General features: G+C 38.3%; 1 protein-coding gene across 1 annotated transcript in view; it reads left to right on the top strand.

The window, feature by feature from the left end:
* Nucleotides 1-730: 730 nt before the first annotated feature.
* The window catches only part of TYR (tyrosinase), a gene marked incomplete at its 3' end in the record, with an annotated part of 110915 nt that continues 89952 nt past the window's right edge, over nucleotides 731-21693 (top strand). Inside the window, exons 1-2 of the mRNA XM_082843852.1 lie at nucleotides 731-1684; nucleotides 17255-17471. Coding sequence (XP_082699978.1) covers nucleotides 866-1684; nucleotides 17255-17471 — 1036 coding nt within the window. The 5' untranslated portion in view covers nucleotides 731-865. The remainder of the gene's footprint in view (nucleotides 1685-17254; nucleotides 17472-21693) is intronic.

The raw sequence follows: 21693 nt of genomic DNA, 5'->3' as shown, positions 1-21693 counted from the left end.
TCAGAAAATGAGTGATTAGACAGCAAGCAAGCAGCTAGCATCAAGATGATCAGGAAGTGTATCAGAAAAAAATTTTTCTTCTGATACTTTGTATAAAATAAATAACCTTCAGGGCTTCCCTGGTGGTGCAGTGGTTAAGAGTCCGCCTGCCGATGCAGGGGACACGGGTTCATGCCCCGGGCTGGGAGGATCCCACATGCCGCGGAGCGGCTGGGCCCGTGAGCCATGGCCGCTGAGCCTGCGCGTCCGGAGCCTGTGCTCAGCAACGGGAGAGGCCATAACAATGAGAGGCCCGCGTACCGCAAAATAAGAAAATAAATAAAATAAATAAATAACCTTCAGATATAAGAAATAATCTCTAGGCTCTGAAAAGTGTCTCCTTCTGCAAAGACGAATTCTACCAATGCTGTGGCCTATTTATGGTCTTTGAGAAACCATCTTGCACCCAAAATCTCTAACACTGCCTGACTTTTCTTAATAAAAGAAGCTCTATTCCTGACATGGCTTCTCATTTGCAAATTTAAATCATCACTAATTTTATAGTCAATTAACTGGGTTAATTTAGATCAGGTGGTATTATTATTATTCTAACCATAAGTATTAAACTATTAATGGTGAATAGTGTTTCTCACTTTAACGTAGGCCTATCCCACTGGTGGGATACGTGCCAACTCCAAGGAAAAGTTAGTCATGTGGTTTTCAGAAGATGAAAGCTTAAGACTGAGAGTGTTTGATGCTGGAGGTGGGAGTGGTATTATATAGGTCTTAGCCAAAACATGTGATAGTCACTGAAGGGTTAGCTGGAAAGAGAAGTGTGTGGCTCAGTTAACCAGCTCAGGCAGACCTTGTGAGAACTAGAGGAAGAATGCTCCTGGCTGCTTTGTACTGCCTGCTGTGGACTTTCCAGACCTCTGCTGGCCATTTCCCTCGAGCCTGCACCTCCTCTAAGAACCTGATGGAGAAGGAATGCTGCCCACCATGGGAGGGTGACGGGAGTCCCTGTGGACAGCTTTCAGGCCGGGGTTCCTGCCAAGACATCATTCTGTCCAAGGCACCACTTGGACCTCAGTTCCCCTTCGCAGGGGTGGACGACCGGGAGTCTTGGCCCTCCGTCTTTTATAATCGGACCTGCCAGTGCTTTGGCAACTTCATGGGATTCAATTGTGGAAATTGTAAGTTTGGCTTTTGGGGACCCACCTGCACAGAGAGGCGACTTTTGGTGAGAAGAAACATCTTTGATTTGAGTGTCCCAGAGAAGAACAAATTTCTTGCCTACCTCACTTTAGCGAAACATACTACCAGCGCAGACTATGTCATCCCCACAGGCACCTATGGCCAAATGAATAACGGATCAACGCCTCTGTTTAATGACATCAACGTTTATGACCTCTTTGTCTGGATGCATTATTATGTGTCAAGGGACGCACTACTTGGGGGCTCTGAAATCTGGAGAGACATTGATTTTGCTCATGAAGCACCAGGTTTCCTGCCTTGGCATAGACTCTTCTTGCTGCTGTGGGAAAAAGAAATCCAGAAGCTGACAGGGGATGAGAACTTCACTATCCCGTACTGGGATTGGCGAGATGCAGAAAATTGTGACATTTGCACAGATGAGTACATGGGAGGGCGCAACCCTGCAAACCCTAATCTACTCAGCCCAGCATCCTTCTTCTCCTCTTGGCAGGTAAGATGTGCTTGACATACAATAGCAGAGCATAAAAGAACCGTAGCAATCACTTCTTCTGGAAGGTCTTCATAAACACCTTTCCCATCTCTCTGTCTCCTGCCAAGCCTAGAAAATTTTCCCTGTCAAGAGCTCTCAACATACCTTGTATTTTCCCTTTATAGCACACTTCACAATTAGAGTTCCGAAGAGATTTTTGTGGTTATTTGTCTAATATCCTCTACTTGGTTCCTAAAATCTAATGAATAAAAAGTACTTGGTTCATTACTGTATCTCCTAGCACCTGGGATGGTGCCTGGCAAATGGTAAGAGCTCATGAACTATCTGTTGAACCAACTGATGAACGAATACTTAGGTGATTAGGTAAATAAATGATTTAGGTCAATGTTTCTGAAATTTTATTCACAATAAAATTTATACATTGCACAAATTAAAAATACAAATTCCTGTCTTTATCCCAGGAATCCCATTGATAAGAATCTTCAAAGGAGGTTCCTGGGAAGACCTCATTTACTAAATGTCTGTGGTGATTATCACCATCAGCAAAATTTGGGGAATATTACTTAGATTAAACTTCCTTTTAAAAAAATATATGAAGACCCTGAAGCTCAAACAGGTAAATAATGAAAATAGCTAATATTCATGGATCAATTAGCATGTATCAGCCCCTGTTGTGTTTATGTGCCTTAATTCATTTAATATACTTATTAATCACTCCCCATCTCAAAGATTTAAAAAAACCAACCTGAGGTATAAAGATATTTATATTAGATACAAAGATATCTAATATAAAGATATTAGATCTTGTAACTTGTACAAGATCGCAGAACTAGTAAATAGCAGAGACAAGATTTGTTCTCAGATAGCCTGGCTGCATGACAACCCTATAATATTGGGTTGGTCAAAAAGTTCATTCGGGTTTTTCTGTAACATCTTATGGAACAACCTGAACAAACTTTTTGGCCAACCCAGTATTTCCAAGGACATGTCTGCTATGATGTTGAAAGGATCTGGCCATCCTACCTCATTTTTTTCAATAAGATGCAAAAGAAATTATAATTTTTTCCAAAATATGTGCAAACTTTTGAGGCACAAGATAAGGGATTGTTATTTTGAAGTTTAATTTCTGTTTCTCCTATTCTGATTTTTTTCACTCTGGATTAGGAGCAAAAGGTAGCCAAAGAAATATGCTTTTAATTATTTATCATTTTAAAACCATAGGTGGAAGGAATGTTTTTCTGCCTGTATTCCAAACATTTCTAATACAGCACTTTTGACTAGCAGTGCTTTATGGAACTAAACCCCAATATTTAAATGAGATGGGAAGAATCTTGCATTCTCACCCGGCGCTCTGCAATTTTGAAATGTGGATGGCTTCCCACCCGCCCCCCTGCACTAAGTTCACACACCTTCCAAATGGAGCCTATTGAAGCTCATTGAAAATGACCACTGTAATGTCTTGTGTCACTAATGTCAGCTATTTACCAAGAGAAAGGAGTGAATTTGTGCAGGAAGGGCTGGAAAAAATTGTGCTTCAAAAAAAAAAAAATCTATTTCAATAAAACTTCAGACCTCCTACCTTAATCTATAAAGTGCAAAACTCTCATCTAACTCTCACATCCTCCGTTACTGCTTAAAATACGGTTAAGCTTGGATGCGGGATTTTCAGTCAGTTATAGTGCTTTCCTTAACTGCTTCTCTTGACCCAGAAAAACTGGAGGATTATCTAAATTACCAAAAAGTTACAACATCCACACTAAAGCTTAATAGGCAAATACTAATTGACATTAATTACATTAGATGTAGGCTTCTTGGAAGTACCTAAATTATGTTTCTAATTTTTTCTATTCATTTATTGATTACTGAGTGGAAATTTTTTTCTGTTTTTTTCTCCTTTACAACTGTGTCCAGTTTTACTGCTAAATAAAACTTTTTGGGTCTAGTAGGTAAACACTAAGTTGAAATTGTTACAACATTAGATTCGATATTGTTCTATGATTAAACTACTGTGTAGTAACTGGTGTTAAAAATAAGATTAGGAAATACAGAGGACAAAGGCCATTGAAGAAAAATGAGCAAACGACAATTTAAATAAGGAAGGTGAAATGAGTGAACATTTAGGTTCACCTACCATGAGTTGTGTCATTGTGTGAGGTGACAGTCAAACCCAATTCTAGTTGGCTGTTTCCGTTCCTTTGCAGAGCATCTCTGGTTATAGTCCTTTAAAAATGAAGATCAGTTATTTATATTGACTTAATTCATCAGTTCTCAGTATCTTCTAAATCACTTAGGAGCTTAAAAAATTGCATGTGCTCCACCCATCTACCTTCTGCCAGAAAATCATAGTCAGGGGGTCCACTGTGAAGTCCAAGCATCTGTATTTTTAAAAACTTCTACTGGAATTCTAATGCACAGCCAGCACTAAGAATCACTGATTTAATTAACATGGAAATTGTTTTGGTATCTCTTTCACTTTACAAACTCAGGTTCTATAATAAACACACCACTAGTTTAAATGCTTTTGCCTGAATTGAACACTCAAATCAAGAACTAGACTGTTTTATGCGAGATGATGAGACCAAATATCTTCCAGACTTGGTGAGTTCATTAATATCTTCTTAATTAGTTAGACTCAGCCCCTTTGGTACAAAGCCTCCTGCTTTTTCTTGGTTTCAGATATCTTTTACTTGACACACACAAAAATAGAGTTTTTAGATTTATTAACTCATAGGATTTATTAACTCTGAGCTAAGAGACCTTCAGTGGTGTGTAGTGTACTGCCTGCATTTTGTAAAAGAAGATAGTGAGACCCCGAAAGCTAGGATGATTTGTCTAAGGTCACACAGCTGAGGACTAAAACCCAGTGCCTTTGACTCCAATGCTATTTCAACTTAACCATGTTGTTTCCTATTTTTAAGGAGCCATTTAGGCTTGGAAGGGATAAAACAAGCCACTAATTTATGGATGTAAATTCTGACTTGTAGTCACTTTAACTCCCTTAATATTCAGTTGCACAGACAACTGGGGCAGATATTCTGATGTAGTCCTTTTCATTCATGTTAGAGTGAAATTATTCTATTAGACATTTATTTATCCACATCCCTTACTCAGGAAGAATTGACCTTCACCCTTTTGCACTATCATTCTACTTTGTACAGATTTGTATCATAGTACCTATAATTCTTCAATACATGTAATTGTTTTCAAGCCTATCTTTGTCTAACAGACTGCCATCTGCTCCAATGTAGAAACCATTTCTAATTTATCTTTATGTCCACAGAATCAGGAACATAATATATACAGGGAATGGGCTTTCTCAATATATGTTGAATTGAACAAAATTGAAAATCATAGAAATGTTAGCTACAGCGCTAACACACATAAAAAATTAAACTCTGCATAGACATAGCTAGATTTCTAGAACATTCAGCCATAAATTATAGCACTGGATCCCCAAGGCCAAGGACACAATTATACCAAAATAAGCAGTAACTTATTGTCTGGAATAAAACATTTTGTGTAGCTCTCTCTAGGCTTATGTATGTGTGTGTGTGTGTGTGTGTGTGTGTGTGCAAAAAATGAAAGCACACATAGAGAAGATCAGGCAAGTTACAACCCGAGTGTTACTTAAGTGAGATTAATAATATTTACTGATGAGGTTTTTTATTCAATAAAATATTAAAAATGATGTACTTAATGTTAGTTTTCATAGAAAGCCTATATTCAGAATTCACATGCTTTTTTTTGTATATTTGTTCCTTTATTTTTTGGTTTGTTTAATGCCAAGAGCTTTTAAACTAGAAGCATGTTTGTCGTCAATTAAAGCAGTCCATTATTTTTGGAGGTGGGGGGTGAACATTAAAGTACAAATACCTACGCTCAACACAGTTAGGTCCAATGTTATGCAAGCAGCAGATAAGCTAGCCGTAAGAAGGAAAGGGTAGCTGTCATGATGGATCAAAATAAAGAGAAAAATTTTTCCAAGATGATGGGCATGAGTGAAGTGTGACCAGGGAATTCACTCATCAGGTGAAAAGCATATCACATGGACGCAAACAGTAGGAAGAAAAAAAAGTTACTTTTCAGCAGCGAGTCATGGGTTTAGGTAACCATGGCAACAGCTCAGTGAATTAACAGCTTCTCTTTTTTCTTTATGAAAAAGATTCTGTGGAATGTCATAGGGTTTACATTTTTATTTAGATAAACCTCTAATGTCATGATAGAATTTTTGCTCCTGAAGCTTTTAATAACTGGTTGTTTGTCGCTATTTCTTTGTGTTTAAGAGAACACTAAGTTCACTTTCTCCATTAATACATCTGTTTCTTCTTTCTATATCTCCCTTTTTTCATTTGACTTGGGACAGCTTGATCTGTTTCCCCCAAATCATGTAAGTCACCTGTGTTGAAACAGAAAAAGAACAAATTCCTCATCAGAAGACCTCTGCCACTTGCCAGATTCTACCTCTGCTAGTTACCAGATGTTATTGGACAAGTTATTTGGAAACTTTGACCTTTGTTTTTTTTTTCTCAAAAGAAAAAATGGGGTGCAATTATCATATATGTGTGTTTTCTGTGTTGATGAAAATACTAAATGGAATGGAAAGTAGAATAATGCAGTGGAAAGGGTATAGTCTTTTGAGTCATAAAAACATGACTTTTGTAACTTACTTAGCTACAAAATCCTGGACAAGTTACTTAATTATTCTGAGACCGTTTTTTCTTTAAAATTAGAATAACATATCTTAAAGCATTATAGTAAAGGGATTCAATGAAATCTGTTAATGTAAAATGACTAGTTTAGTATCTGACATATTCTTTGAGTTCCATATACCGAAATTATCATAATATATCTTTATATGATATATTGATGATAGTTATTATAATAATGACTATTCATCCAGTGTTACAGAGTCAGGGTTAACAATTTGGTGGCCTGCCCAACGGTCTTGTATTCAATAATAATATAATAGTTGCCATTATTAAACACTCTGTACTTGGCACTATATACTAAATGCTTTACTTAGGTAAAATTATTTGATCCTTCGTAAAAAGTTGTTATAGTCCCCATTTACAGATGAAAAACCTTGATATTCAGAGAGCTTAAGTAATTTGCTCAATTTGGAAAGCATGTCTGACTGCAATCTGCATGATGGTAACCATAGTGATAACACTTTCTTCTACCCTCCCTCTCCTTCTGTATCAAATATAAAAACAATAATTTGATGGGGCTTCCCTGGTGGCGCAGTGGTTAAGACTCCGCCTGCCGATGCAGGGGACATGCGTTCGTGCCCCGGTCCGGGAAGATCCCACATGCCGCGGAGCGGCTGGGCCCGTGAGCCATGGCCACTGAGCCTGCGCGTCTGGAGCCTGTGCTCCGCAACGGGAGAGGCCACAACAGTGAGAGGCCCGCGTACTGAAAAAAAAAAAAAAACAATAATTTGAGATTAAGTTTTTCAAATTATTTCTGGAAATGGGGTAGGTTTCTTCCTTGTTACTAATACATTGTCATCTGAACATTTAGCCACTTGGCTGTTGGCATTTCAGCAAAAATAGTTTCATTCAAACCTCTCTAATTTAACTGAGTCTGCTGTAAGAGTCTTTTAGGCAGTAGGATCTTTTGAAAATATCCTGATATGGTTTATTATTCAAACAGGAATGAAAATGATTTCATCTATATACCCACTGTGATGTCTAGTTAATCGACATTTTAAAGGAATCCAATATATTACACTCAATGCAAAAGTTAAGTTAGCTTTATTCAACCATCCCTAAGTCATTTACAGGCAGTCATAAATCTACTGGATATAGCTTTGGAATCAGGAGGACTGTGGATTAATGTTCTAGTCCTGGCTCTGAACATCATATGACCTTAGACAAGTCACCCAACAATTCAAGTTCTCAATTACGCATGGATAAAAGGATTGAGGAATGTCATGAAGTATGAAGAAAACTAGAAACTGACATCTGTTGAGCCAGAAACTGCATTTTATTATTTTATTAATATAATAAATTATACATTAATATGTAATATTTATTTCATATTACAGTTGAAGAAATTGAGACTCAGCAAGCCTAAATAACATACTCATTGCCCCATTGCTAGTAAGTAGCTGAACCAGAGTTGAAGCCCACACCTACATGAATTTGGAAACTAATTCTTTTCCAACACACAACCCTTCGATTCATAAATGATATCTTAATGACCAGAAATTAAAAGCTTCTCTAAGTGTCTGTTGTATAACACAGTAGCAGCCATTCCCGGGGGGGGCAAGGCTCATTCAGTTCTATCTGATGGTGAGTTAATTTGCTTTTACATTCTTATAGATTGCCAACTCACTGGAGCCAGAGACTGATAGGATTGTTTTGATTATTCCTAACTGTGATGCAAGCAGCTGACCAAGAAGACTTCACTTTTAAAATATTGTTCCATGTGCCTTGCCTGTTGCCCATAAAATTATTAATCATAATACAGGGTTTAGATCCTACTAGCCTTTTATACTCTTCCACACTCAGTTTCCTCATCATTAAAATAGGGATAAAATCATATAAACCTACAAGGTCATTTGTGAATTTAAAAAAATGTACACAGAGATGCCTTCCCTATTGAGAGTAGGGCCTCAGTATATATTTAATACAAATGATATATTTTTGGAAATATCTTCTAGGGCAAATGTTGGTATCAGTAACAGGACTAGCTAAAAACGATGCACAACACATGTTGGTAGTTGAAGATTCACTGGTTCATCCATTGACTTGTTTATTTTCCCATCAAATTGTTATAGAGCCTCTATTATAGATTCTGGGAATAAACAGTAACAAAAAAAAGAAAGTTATCCTCATGGAGATTACTTTTTTTTTTAAAGGAAGTGATACTGTTTATCAAGGGAGATTAAAGTGAGTCAAGTTTGAGTTTGACAAACAACCACGTTATCTACTCAGTGGGCACAGGCCTCCTACAGACTAAGTGCCCAATGTGAACAGTCTCACTGATGGCAGTGTGGACTCTCCTGCGTTTTATGCTTTTGTTTAAGGCTGATATCTTGCTACCTGCTTAATTGACATCATGGAACCTAAGGCATCAATGATTTTAAGATGAAGAATTAACTTATAAACCACTAAGAAAAACTCTGCCAGTTAAATTATGATGTTTTTTTAAATCACTTAGCATTTTTATATTTATTGAAAGAGCTCCTTTTGACTTATTTAGTCACATAATTCTATCAAAGTTCAGTCTTCTGCCTACATATAAGTGAAACTGTAAGCAAAATAATTTGGTGAAGAATTTCTAAAATTTCTTCATATTTTAGAGTTGGACCCTTTTGATTTACTTTTTAAGTCAGAGTTGACACTTTTTTTCAAAATATTGGTTTGGCCGTGAAGATTAGGTAGAATATCAGATAAAGGGCAAGGAGTGAACACGCTCAGGCAAGAACAAAGATGTGGGAAGGAGAAGCATGAGTGATGCCCGGAGAAGAGTAGCCAGTCTGACTTCAGCAGTTGGATCACAGAATTTGTAAACAAATAAAGATTCAATATGTATTCTGGAGGCAGAATTGACAAGATTGGCTGATGGTTTTAATCTCAAGGATAAAGGGGAACAAAATACAAATGATAACAGTCTCTGGCTTAAAAATGAAGATTCATGGGCTTCTGGTTTAAGCTAAAGGATAGTTGATGTGAAAGGAAATAGAGGGAGAGGAACAATATTTTTTTAATCTTTTTATTTTAAGTTTTTTTTATTTTAAAAATTCTTTTTTAATTTAATTTTTTAAATTAAAGTATAGTTGATTTACAAGTTTGTGTTAGTTTCAGGTGTACAGCAAAGTGATTTTTATTCAGATTCTTTTCCCTTATAGGCTATTACAAAGGAACAAATTTTTGATTTTAAGTGTTCCATTTGAGATGCCTGTGAGATAACATTGAAATATGAAGTTGGAGATGGATATACAGGGTTAGAGTTCAGAGGAGTCTTTTGAACTTCAGACAGGAATTAGGAAGTTCTTATCATATAGTGGCCTGTAAGCTATGAAACTGGTCATCAGAGACAAAGAAGAAGATACAGAAAGAAATAAAAGAAGAGTGTACAGACCTAAACTCTGGGCCATGGCTAGCTTCAAGGGCATATGAAAGTCACACAATGGATATTTAACAGATGACTGTCAAATTAATTTTCCCACCAAATAAATATTTAACAACAATTATATGAAGTAGTTATTATTATCCCCATTTGCTAGATGGGACCTATGGTATTTTTTTAACATCTTTATTGGAGTATAATTGCTTTACAATTGTGTGTTAGTTTCTGCTTTATAACAAAGTGAATCAGATATACATATACATATGTTCCCATATCTCTTGCGTCTCCCTCCCTCCCACCCTCCTTATCCCACCCCTCCAGGTGGTCACAAACCACCAAGTTGACCCCCCTGTGCTATGCGGCAGCTTACCACTAGCTATCTACCTTACGTTTGGTAGTGTGTATATGTCCATGCCTCTCTCTCGCTTTGTCACAGCTTACCCTTCCCCCTCCCCATATCCTCAAGTCCATTCTCTAGTAGGTCTGTGTCTTTATTCCTGTCTTACCCCTAGGTTCTTCATGACATTTCTTTTTCTTAGACTCAATATATATGTGTTAGCATACAGTATTTCTCTTCTTCTTTCTGACTTACTTCACTCTGTATGACAGACTCTAGGTCCATCCACCTCACTACAAATAACTCAATTTCGTTTCTTTTTATGGCTGAGTAATATTCCATTGTATATACGTTCCACATCTTCTTTATCCATTCATCCGATGATAGACACTTAGGTTGTTTCCATTTACTGGCTATTGTAAATAGAGCTGCAATGAATATTTTGGTACATGACTCTTTTTGAATTATGGTTTTCTCAGGGTATATGCCCAGTAGTAGGATTGCTGGGTCATATGGTAGTGCTATTTGTAGTTTTTTAAGGAACCTCCATACTGTTCTCCATAGTGGCTGTACCAATTCACATTCCCATCAGCAGTGCAAGAGTGATCCCTTTTCTCCACACCCTCTCCAGCATTTATTGTTTCTAGATTTTTTGATGATGGCCATTCTGACTGGTGTGAGATGATATCTCATTGTAGTTTTGATTTGCATTTCTCTAATGATTAATGATGTTGAGCATTCTTTCACGTGTTTGTTGGCACTCTGTATATTTTCTTTGGAGAAATGTCTATTTAGGTCTTCTGCCCATTTTTGGATTAGATTCTTTGTTTTTTTGTTATTGAGCTGCATGAGCTGCTTGTAAATTTTGGAGATTAATCCTTTGTCAGTTGCTTCATTTGCAAATATTTTCTCCCATTCTGAGGGTTGTCTTTTGGTCTTGTTTATGGTTACCTTTGCTGTGCAAAAGCTTTACAGTTTCATTAGGTCCCATTTGTTTATTTTTGTTTTTATTTCCATTTCTCTAGGAGGTGGGTCAAAAAGGATCTTGCTGTGATTTATGTCATAGAGCATTCTGCCTATGTTTTCCTCTAAGAGTTTGATAGTTTCTGGCCTTATATTTAGGTCTTTAATCCATTTTGAGCTTATTTTTGTGTATGGTGTTAGGGAGTGTTCTAATCTCATACTTTTACATGTAGCTGTCCAGTTTTCCCAGCACCACTTATTGAAGAGGCTTTCCTTTCTCCATTGTACATTCCTGCCTCCTTTATCAAAGATAAGGTGACCATATGTGTGTGAGTTTATCTCTGGGCTTTCTATCCTGTTCCATTGATCTATATTTCTGTTTTTGTGCCAGTACCATACTGTCTTGATTACTGTAGCTTTGTAGTATAGTCTGAAGTCAGGGAGCCTGATTCCTCCAGCTCCATTTTTCGTTCTCAAGATTGCTTTGGCTATACAGGGTCTTTAGTGTTTCCATACAAATTGTGAAATTTTTTGTTCTAGGTCTGTGAAAAATGCTGGTAGTAGTTTGATAGGGATTGCATTGAATCTGTTGATTGCTTTGGGTAGTAGAATCATTTTCACAATGTTGATTCTTCCTATCCAAGAACATGGTATATCTCTCCATCTATTTGTATCATCTTTAATTTCTTTCATCAGTGTCTTATAATTTTCTGCATACAGGTCTTTTGTCTCCTTAGGTAGGTTTATTCCTAGATATTTTATTCTTTTTGTTGCAGTGGTAAACGGGAGTGTTTTCTTGATTTCACTTTCAGATTTTTCATCATTAGTGTATAGGAATGCCAGAGATTTCTGTGCATTAATTTTGTATCCTGCTACTTTACCAAATTCATTCATAAGCTCTAGTAGTTTGCTGGTAGGATCTTTAGGATTCTCTACGTATAGTATCATGTCATCTGCAAACAGTGACAGCTTTACATCTTCTTTTCTGATTTGGATTCCTTTTATTTCCTTTTCTTCTCTGATTGCTGTGGCTAAAACTTCCAAAAGTATGTTGAATAAGAGTGCTGAGAGTGGGCAACCTTGTCTTGTTCCTGATCTTAGTGGAAATGCTTTCAGTTTTTCACCTTGAGGACGATGTTGACTGTGGGTTTGTCATATATGGCCTTTATTATGTTGAGGAAAGTTCCCTCTATGCCTACTTTCTGCAGGGTTTTTATCATAAATGGGTGTTGAATTTTGTCGAAAGCTTTCTCTGCATCTATTGAGATGACCATATGGTTTTTCTCCTTCAATTTGTTAATATGGTGTATCACATTGATTGATTTGCATATATTGAAGAATCCTTGCATTCCTGGAATAAACCCCACTTGATCATGGTGTATGATCCTCTTAATGTGCTGTTGGATTCTGCTTGCTAGTATTTTGTTGAGGATGTTTGCATCTATGTTCATTAGTGATATTGGCCTATAGTTTTCTTTCTTTGTGACATCCTTGTGTGGTTTTGGTATCAGGGTGATGGTGGCCTCGTAGAATGAGTTTGGGAGTGTTCCTCCCTCTGCTATATTTTGGAAGAGTTTGAGAAGGATAGGTGTTAGCTCTTCTCTAAATGTTTGATAGAATTCTCCTGTGAAGCCATCTGGTCCTGGGCTTTTGTTTGTTGGAAGAGTTTTAATCACAGTTTCAATTTCAGTGCTTGTGATTGGTCTGTTCATATTTTCTATATCTTCCTGATTCAGTCTTGGCAGGTTGTGCATTTCTAAGAATTTGTCCATTTCTTCCCAGTTGTCCATTTTAGTGGCATAGAATTGCTTGTAGTAATCTCTCATGAACTTTTGTATTTCTGCAGTGTCAGTTGTTACTTCTCATTTTTCATTTCTAATTCTATTGATTTGAGTCTTCTCCCTTTTTTTCTTGATGAGTCAGGCTAATGGTTTAGCAATTATTTTCATCTTCTCAAAGAACCAGCTTTTAGTTTTATTGATCTTTGCTATCATTTCCTTCACTTCTTTTTCATTTATTTCTGATCTGATTTTTATGATTTATTTCCTTCTGCTAACTTTGCTGTTTTTTTGTACTTCTTTCTCTAATTGCTTTAGGTGCAAGGTTAGGTTGATTATTCGAGATGTTTCCTGTTTCTTAAGGTAGGATTGTATTGCTATAAACTTCCCTCTTAGAACTGCTTTTGTTGCATCCCATAGGTTTTGGGTCATCGTGTCTCCATTGTCATTTGTTTCTAGGCAGTTTTTGATTTCGTATTCACTTTCTTCAGTGATCACTTCGTTATTAAGTAGTGTATTGTTTAGCCTCCATGTGTTTGTATTTTTTACAGAGCTTTTCCTGTAATTGATATCTAGTCTCATAGCATTGTGGTTGGAAAAGATACTTGATACAATTTCAATTTTCTTAAATTTACCAAGGCTTGATTTGTGACACAAGATATGATCTATCCTGGAGAATGTTCCATGAGCACTTGAGAAAAATGTGTATTCTGTTGTTTTTGGATGGAATGTCCTATAAATATCAATTAAGTCCATCTTATTTAATGTATCATTTAAAGCTTGTGTTTCCTTATTTATTTTCATTTTGGATGATCTGTCCATTGGTGAAAGTGGGGTGTTAAAGTCCCCTACTATGAATGTGTTACTGTCAATTTCCCCTTTTATGGCTGTTAGAATTTGCCTTATGTATTGAGGTGCTCCTATGTTGGGTGCATAAATATTTACAATTGTTATATCTTCTTCTAGGATCGATCCCTTGATCATTATGTAGTGTCCTTCTTTGTCTCTTCTAATAGTCTTTATTTTAAAGTCTATTTTGTCTGATATGAGAATTGCTACTCCAGCTTTCTTTTGGTTTCCATTTGCATGGAATATCTTTGTCTATCCCCTCACTTTCAGTCTGTATGCTTCTCTAGGTCTGAAGTGGGTCTCTTGTCGACAGCATATATATGGGTCTTGTTTTTGTATCCATTCAGCCAGTCTGTGTCTTTTGGTGGGAGCATTTAATCCATTTACATTTAAGGTAATTATTGATATGTATGTTCCTATTCCCATTTTCTTAATTGTTTTGGGTTTGTTATTGTAGGTCTTTTCCTTCTCTTGTGATTCTTGCTTAGAGAAGTTCCTTTAGCACTTGTTCTAAAGCTGGTTTAGTGGTGCTGAACTCTCTCAGCTTTTGCTTGTCTGTAAAGGTTTTAATTTCTCCATCAAATCTGAATGAGATCCTTGCTGGGTAGAGTAATCTTGGTTGTAGGTTTTTCTCCTTCATCACTTTAAATATGTCCTGCCAGTCTCTTCTGGCTTGCAGAGTTTCTGCTAAAAGATCAGCTGTTAACCTTATGGGGATTCCCTGTGTTTTATTTGTTATTTTTCCCTTGCTGCTTTTAATATGTTTTCTTTGTATTTAATTTTTGACAGTTTGATTAATATGTGTCTTGGCATGTTTCTCCTTGGATTTACCCTGTATGGGACTATCTGTGCTTCCTGGACTTCATTAACTATTTCCTTTCCCATATTAGGGAAGTTTTCAACTATAATCTCTTCAAATCTTTTTTCAGTCCCTTTCTTTTTCTCTTCTTCTTCTGGAACCCCTATAATTCGAATGTTGGTACATTTAATGTTGTCCCAGAGATCTCTGAGACTGTCCTCAGTTCTTTTCACTCTTTTTCTTTATTCTGCTCTGCAGTAGTTATTTCCACTATTTTATCTTCCAGGTCACTTATCTGTTCTTCTGCCTCAGTTATTTTGCTGTTGATCCCATCTAGAGTATTTTTAATTTCATTTATTGTGTTGTCCATCGTTGCTTGTTTCCTCTTTAGTTCTTCTAGGTCCTTGTTAAATATTTCTTGCATTTTGTCTATTCTATTTCCAAGATCTTGGATCATCTTTACTATCATTATTCTGAATTCTTTTTCAGGTAGACTGCCTATTTCCTCTTCATTTGTTAGGTCTGGTGGGTTTTTATCTTGCTCCTTCATCTGCTCTGTGTTTTTCTGTCTTCTCATTTTGCTTATCTTACTGTGTTTGGGGTCTCCTTTTTGCAGGCTGCAGTTTCGTAGTTCCCGTTGTTTTTGGTGTGTGTCCCCAGTGGCTTACGTTGGTTTAGTGGGTTTTGTAGGCTTCATGGTGGAGGGGACTAGTGCCTGTGTTCTAGTGGGTGAGGCTGGATCATGTCTTTTTGGTGGGCAGGTCCACGTCTGGTGGTGTGTTTTGGGATGTCTGTGGACTTACTATGATTTTAGGCAGCCTCTCTGCTAATGGGTGGGGTTGTGTTCCTGTCTTGCTAGTTGTTTGGCATAGGGTGTTCAGCACTGTCGCTTGCTGGTCGGTGAGTGAAGCTGGGTGTTGGTGTTGTGATGGAGATCCCTGGGAGGTTTTCACCATTTGATATTACATGGAGCTGGGAGGTCTCTTGTGGACCAGTGTCCTGAAGTTGGCTCTCCCACCTCAGAGGCACAGCACTGACTCCTGGCTGGAGCACCAAGAGCCTTTCATCCACACGGCTCAGAATAAAAGGGTGAAAAAGTAGAACGAAAGAAAGAGGATAAAATAAAATAAAATCGTTATTAAAATAAAAAATAATTAAGAAAAAAAATTTTCAAATAGTTAAAAAAAAAAAAAAGGACGGATACAACCCTAGGACAAATGGTGAAAGCAAAGCTATACAGACAAAATCTCACACAGAATCGTACATATACACACTCACAAAAAGAGGAAAAGGGGAAAAAATAATAAATCTTGCTCTCAAAGTTCACCTCCTCAATTTGGGATGATTTGTTGTCTATTCAGGTATTCCACAGATGCAGGGTACATCAAGTTGAGTGTGGAGCTTTAATCTGCTGCTTCTGAGGCTGCTGGGAGAGATTTCCCTTTCTCTTTGTTCTCACAGCTCCCAGGGGCTCAGCTTTGGATTTGGCCCCGCCTCTGCGTGTAGGTCGCTGGAGGGCGTCTTTCTTCACTCAGACGGAGTTAAAGGAGCCGCTGATTCGGGGGCTCTGGCTCACTCAGGCCGCGGGGAGGGAGAGGCACAATGCGGGGCGAGCCTGCGGCGGCAGAGGCCAGCATGACGTTGCACCAGCCTGAGGCGCGCCGTGCATTCTCCCGGGGAAGTTGTCTCTGGACCCTGGGACCCTGGCAGTGGCGGGCTGCACAGGCTCCCCGGAAGGGGGGTGTGGATAGTGACCTGTGTTCGCACACAGGCTTCTTGGTGGCAGCAGCAGCAGCCTTAGCGTCTCATGTCCGCCTCTGGGGTCCGCGCTGTTAGCCGCGGCTCGCACCCATCTGTGGAGCTCCTTTAAGCAGCGCTCCTAATCCCCTCTCCTCGCGCACCAGGAAACAAAGAGGGAAGACAAAGTCTCTTGCCTCTTTGGCAGCTCCAGACCTTTTCCGGACTCCCTCCCGGCTAGACGTGGCGCACTAACCCCTTCAGGCTGTGCTTACGCCGCCAACCCCAATCCTCTCCTGGCACTCCGACCGTAGCCTGAGCCTCAACTCCCACCCCCGCCCGCCCCGGCGGGTAAGCATACAAGCCTCGCGGGCTGGTGAGTGCTGGTCCGCACCGATCCTCTGTGCGGGAATCTCCACTTTGCCCTCCGCACGCCTCTTGCTGTGCTCTCCCCACGGCACTGAAGCTTCCCCCTCCGCCACCCACGGTCTCCACCCGTGAAGAGGCTTCCTAGTGTGTGGTAACCTTTCCTCCTTAACAGCTCCCTTCCACTGGTGCAGGCCCCATCCCTATTCTTTCGTCTCTGTTTATTCTTTTTTCTTTTGCCTTACCCAGGTACGTGGGGAGTTACTTGCCTTTTGGGAGGTCTGAGGTCTTCTGCCAGCATTCAGTAGGTGTTCTGTAGGAGTTGTTCCACGTGTAGATGTATTTCTGATGTATCTGAGGGGAGGAAGATGATCTCGCGTCTTACTCTTCCGCCATCTTCCCCGCCGTCCGATACAGACCTATGGTATTTAATTTATTTTCTCAAGTGGTAGATTCAAGACTAGAACTCTGTTCTGAATTTTAACATTCATGGGTTATTCTGCAACCCTCAGAAAGCTGTTTCCTTCAATAATTTACTTTAAAACATTGATCTCCTGGTAATTAGAAATCCATATATGGTAATCAGGAACCTCAACCTCCCTACCTTCCCCCTTTGACTTAGAGGTGGAGACAACACCCCTTTAACATAAAGGCGTTTTGTGCAGGTCATCTGCAGCCAATTGGAGGAGTACAACAGCCGTCACACTTTATGCAATGGGACGTCTGAGGGACCGATACTGCGCAATCCTGGAAATCACGACAAAGCCAGGACCCCAAGGCTCCCCTCCTCTGCTGATGTGGAATTTTGCCTGAGTTTGACCCAGTATGAATCAGGTTCCATGGATAAAGCTGCCAACTTCAGCTTTAGAAATACACTGGAAGGTAATCTCCTTTTTTCCACTCATTTAAATTTTCTTTTTTTCTGAATTCATGTTTATAATCTCTTATCCAAAATCCTGGGTACAGGTTAGGGTACGACAACAGTTTAGAAGTGTTTGAGAATTCAGAATTTTCTGAGTTGAGTAGGGCATGTGGCATGTGTACATATATGGCCAATAACCCTAGGAGAGTATGGGGGTCACACATAATCTGAAACATGAATAACTCTTCAGCAAAATGTATGAAAGTACCCACCAGGTCAATAAATTGAGACAAGAGGCAGCCTCATGGAGAATAAAGTCAGGTTTTCCACTAAAAAAATATTGGTGCCAAACAAAATAATACATTTTTTGACCTTTTTGTATTTTGGAATTATAGATATAGGACTGTGGACCTATAATATTTTTCTAACTTTTAGTATTTTTACCTAGTTTAAAATATTCTGTAGCTTGCAGCTTGCCCTCTGCATCTCTTCCATCTGGCTGTTCCTGAGGTATATCCTTTTACAGTAAACAGGTGAGCTGGTAAAAAAATAAATAAATAAAAGAAAAGAAAAAATAGAATATTCTGAATGCTAGCCTCTTTGAGACAAGTCTGTTCTTTTAACTATAATAAGGGTAAAATCCCATGTAAGGTTAAGGCCCCATCCCGTTATCCCTCAAGATTTCTGTGTTTCGTCAGAGATTCCTTATCATAGTCTCTTCTAAGGCCTACCTACTTTTCCTGAAAAGCTCTCAACTTTGCTTGCATCTTCCCTTCAGCATCTGTTCATTCTTCTCTGCTCAGTGCTGACTGAGTCATGAAACCCATCTCTGCCATCTCAATTTTCATTATGGAAACAAACCTACAAACAAACAAAAAATAGGAATATTCACTCAAGTTACAGATTTAACCTGAGTTCTGGGGAGACATAGGGGACCAATTCTGGCAAGGCAGATAACTCAAAATTTAACACTAGACATTCCACCTCCTAAAAACTCTTTGGCACCCTACCATGGAGACAAAACTTTCTCTTTTCCTATTTCTTCCTCCTTAACTTTTTTTGTTTGTTTCTTGTCATTGTGATTGTTGCTTTGTCCTCTAATTTCTGTTGCTCAGCTGTGCAGAATAGTGTCTCTGTCTCTTTCATTTCCTTATATTTTTCTAATCCAGAAGTTCTTAGGGCCTTGCTCTACCTCAGAAGCAATTTAAACAAGGAGAGTGTCACCCTAAAGAGGAACCTCAGCGCAGCTATTAGAATAAAAATTGTGTTTATTTTCCTTAAATAATATTAGTAATTAACGTTTTCCAAGTAATCTCTATCTGCAAGGCACTGTGCCAAAGATTCTGTATAGTACCATCTCACTTAATTCTTACAACCATCCTCTGAGGAAGATAGCATCATTATTTCTAATTTAAAGAGAGGAAACAGGATCAGAGATATCAGTAATTTGGCTACCACCCATTTGGTAAGTGGCAGAGCTAAATCTGTTTCTAGATTTGGCAAGTGCCAAAATCCAAGAGTCCTTTCCATTGTACTCTGATGACCCTGAGTGAGTTGAGCGTTTCTTGAAGGTTGAAAATATCAAGCTAGTCCTTCAATAATATAACAAGAGAAGGCAATGCCTGGTTCCCAGGAGTCTCTGAGCCTACAGACTAAGACGAAGGCACACAGACAAGTTGGTGTTCACCACGTGGGTGCATTGGGCGTCCTGTTGGACTGTGCAGGGGTTAATAGCAGGATTCCAGATGCTGATTTAATGACATTATAAAGTGGGGCTCCATCCTTAAGGGAATTATATATAGTACATTACAGGTTATTCAGGCAGATTTTCTAACAGTGAGAAAGCATAAACTTTGTTATTAAGGAACATGGGCTGATCACAGAAAGAAGGTAGGGGAGCCTCACTTCTCTGGGCCTCAAGTTAAAGAAAACTAGCTTGAGCCATGTCAACTCAGCCAGTGGTTTTCAAATGAGTTTCTAATGCGCAGAGTCAGTAGAGGACATCACATTTATTGTCAATAATTTGTGAATACTAATAAGTTATATCTGTGAATTATTTTTTTTCCAATGAGCTATTCTTATTTACTCATAGTCTAGTATGCTTTCTTGAGAAAGAGAGAAAAGACATTATAGCACATTATCTGGCACATAATAGGTGTTCAATACGTGTTTGATAAATGAAAACATAAATAATATCTAGGGCTCTTCCAGTTGCACCTAACCCATCACTTAGTTTGTCTATACCTATTGTACGAAACCTATTTACTGGTAGCAAAATGTTAGAAAACATTGATCTGAGCCACCAACAAGAGTTTTTCCTGATCAGGGACACATTTGTTTACTCTCTTCTTTAGAAATAATTTTAAGCTTACAGAAAAATTACAACAATAAAAACTGTACAAAACCACACATATACCTTCTACCGAGATTCACTTACCATTTACACTTGTTTTTTTCTTTCTCTCTCTCTCATTCTGAACCATCTGAGGGTAAATTGCATAGATCAGAACCCTTTACCCTTGGATATTTCAGTGTGTTTTTCCCAAGAACAAAAATATTCTTTTACATAACCACAGAACAGTTATCAACTTCAGTAAATTCTATATAGGTGTAATGCTTTAATCTAATTTACTGTTTATATTGCATTTTTTTCAATACACTAATAATATCCTTTACAGCATTTTCTTCTCTGTAAAAGAGTCCAGTCTAGGGTCAGATGGCATTTAGTTGCCATTTCTCCTTAGTCTTCTTTTAATGTGAAATATTTCCACAGCCTTTCTTTTTCTGACGAGATTCACATTTTTGGAGAATACATTCCCCCCATTTTTAACAGAATGCTCCTGTTTTTAATAGAATTTTTAGTAGAATGGATCCAGGTAATGTATTCTTAGCCAGAATTTTACAGAAGAGGTTTCGTGTCTTTCTAAGAGCATTTAACATCGGAAGGCACACGATGACCCTCTGTGTCACTTTGGTGATGCTAATTTGATCACCTGTTTTACGTGTGGACCAGATTCCCCACTGTACAAAAACGGTCCCAGATTTCACCATTGGGCACACCTTCAAGCCAATTCTTATGTCTCTGTTTCATGACCCTATCATTTTTTAGCTCTTTCTTTTTTTCTGGTACAACAAAATATTCTAGACTCACCTTGTACCTACACTGCCCAAAGCCACTGGCAAACACTGCACTCTCTTCTCTCAATAAATGCAAGTGGAATTGAATTGTTAGTTTTGACTGAACCTCACAGTTATTGCTGCCCTTTTTTCTTTTGGGTCTCATGAGAAGTATTTGATGTATTTCCCATACAACAAATTCCCACAGCCAGTCCTGGGATGGAGGAACTGTTGCATTTTTGTCTACGGAAGTTATTTATGTAACCTCAGCTTTCCTCTTGGATTTAAATGCTGAAGTAAAGATTGAAAATGTGTGATTTATGAATTGTGTGAAAGAGACACATAAAGCAAAGAAGAATTAGTATGCATTATAAAAGGTAGTCTTCTGATTAGGTGGTCCCTGTGGAGTATGAGCTATTCGATTCAAAGAAGAATCTTCTCATGTGCAAATCTCTGACTACCCATGGTGTCCCGTATTTCACACTTTATAATAATGATAATGCAAAAATTGTACTGCTGTGGGTATTGGGGAATGGGGTGGGCTGGCAGTTTAGGGAAGTGGTTAAAGGCAATTAGACTGACTGGGATTTGATCTAGACTCTACCACTTCCTAGATCTGTTACCTTCAGTAAGCTATTTAACTCTCAGGGCCTTAATTTCATCATCTGGAAAATGTAGATAAGAGTAATAACTTAGAGGGCTCATGTAAGGATTAAATACTATAATATATGTAAGGAGCGTATAACATTTCTTCAAAAAATGGCAGCTATTATTATGTTAAACTGGAATTAGTTTTTGACAACTCAGTTATCAGTCATTAATTTTTCTGACAATTAGCTTACAAACTAAGTATAGACTGCATCCTGAGAAAATAAATCATGATGTGCTAGGTGCAGAGAAAAATATAGGGAGGAGGAAAGACAGAAGAGGAACTTTCTTGAGACAGACCCAGGGAGGGAGCATTTCTGAAGGTAAAAGTACTGCTTTTCAGAGTGAATTCCCAGAAGCAAGGAGTCAAGAGCAAAGGCAGCTCCTGATACCTAAAATAGAAGAAGGTGCAGGAACAAGGAACGACTCTAATTTAATGGTATGTTCTCAGCCCCAAGCACAGTGCAACTTAGAACC

This window comes from Leucopleurus acutus (genome assembly GCF_964270905.1).
Source record: "Leucopleurus acutus genome assembly, chromosome: 8".
NCBI lineage: Eukaryota > Metazoa > Chordata > Mammalia > Artiodactyla > Delphinidae > Leucopleurus > Leucopleurus acutus.
The sequence above is the reverse complement of the archived record's forward strand: the minus strand, read 5'-3'. Positions and strand labels throughout refer to the sequence as shown.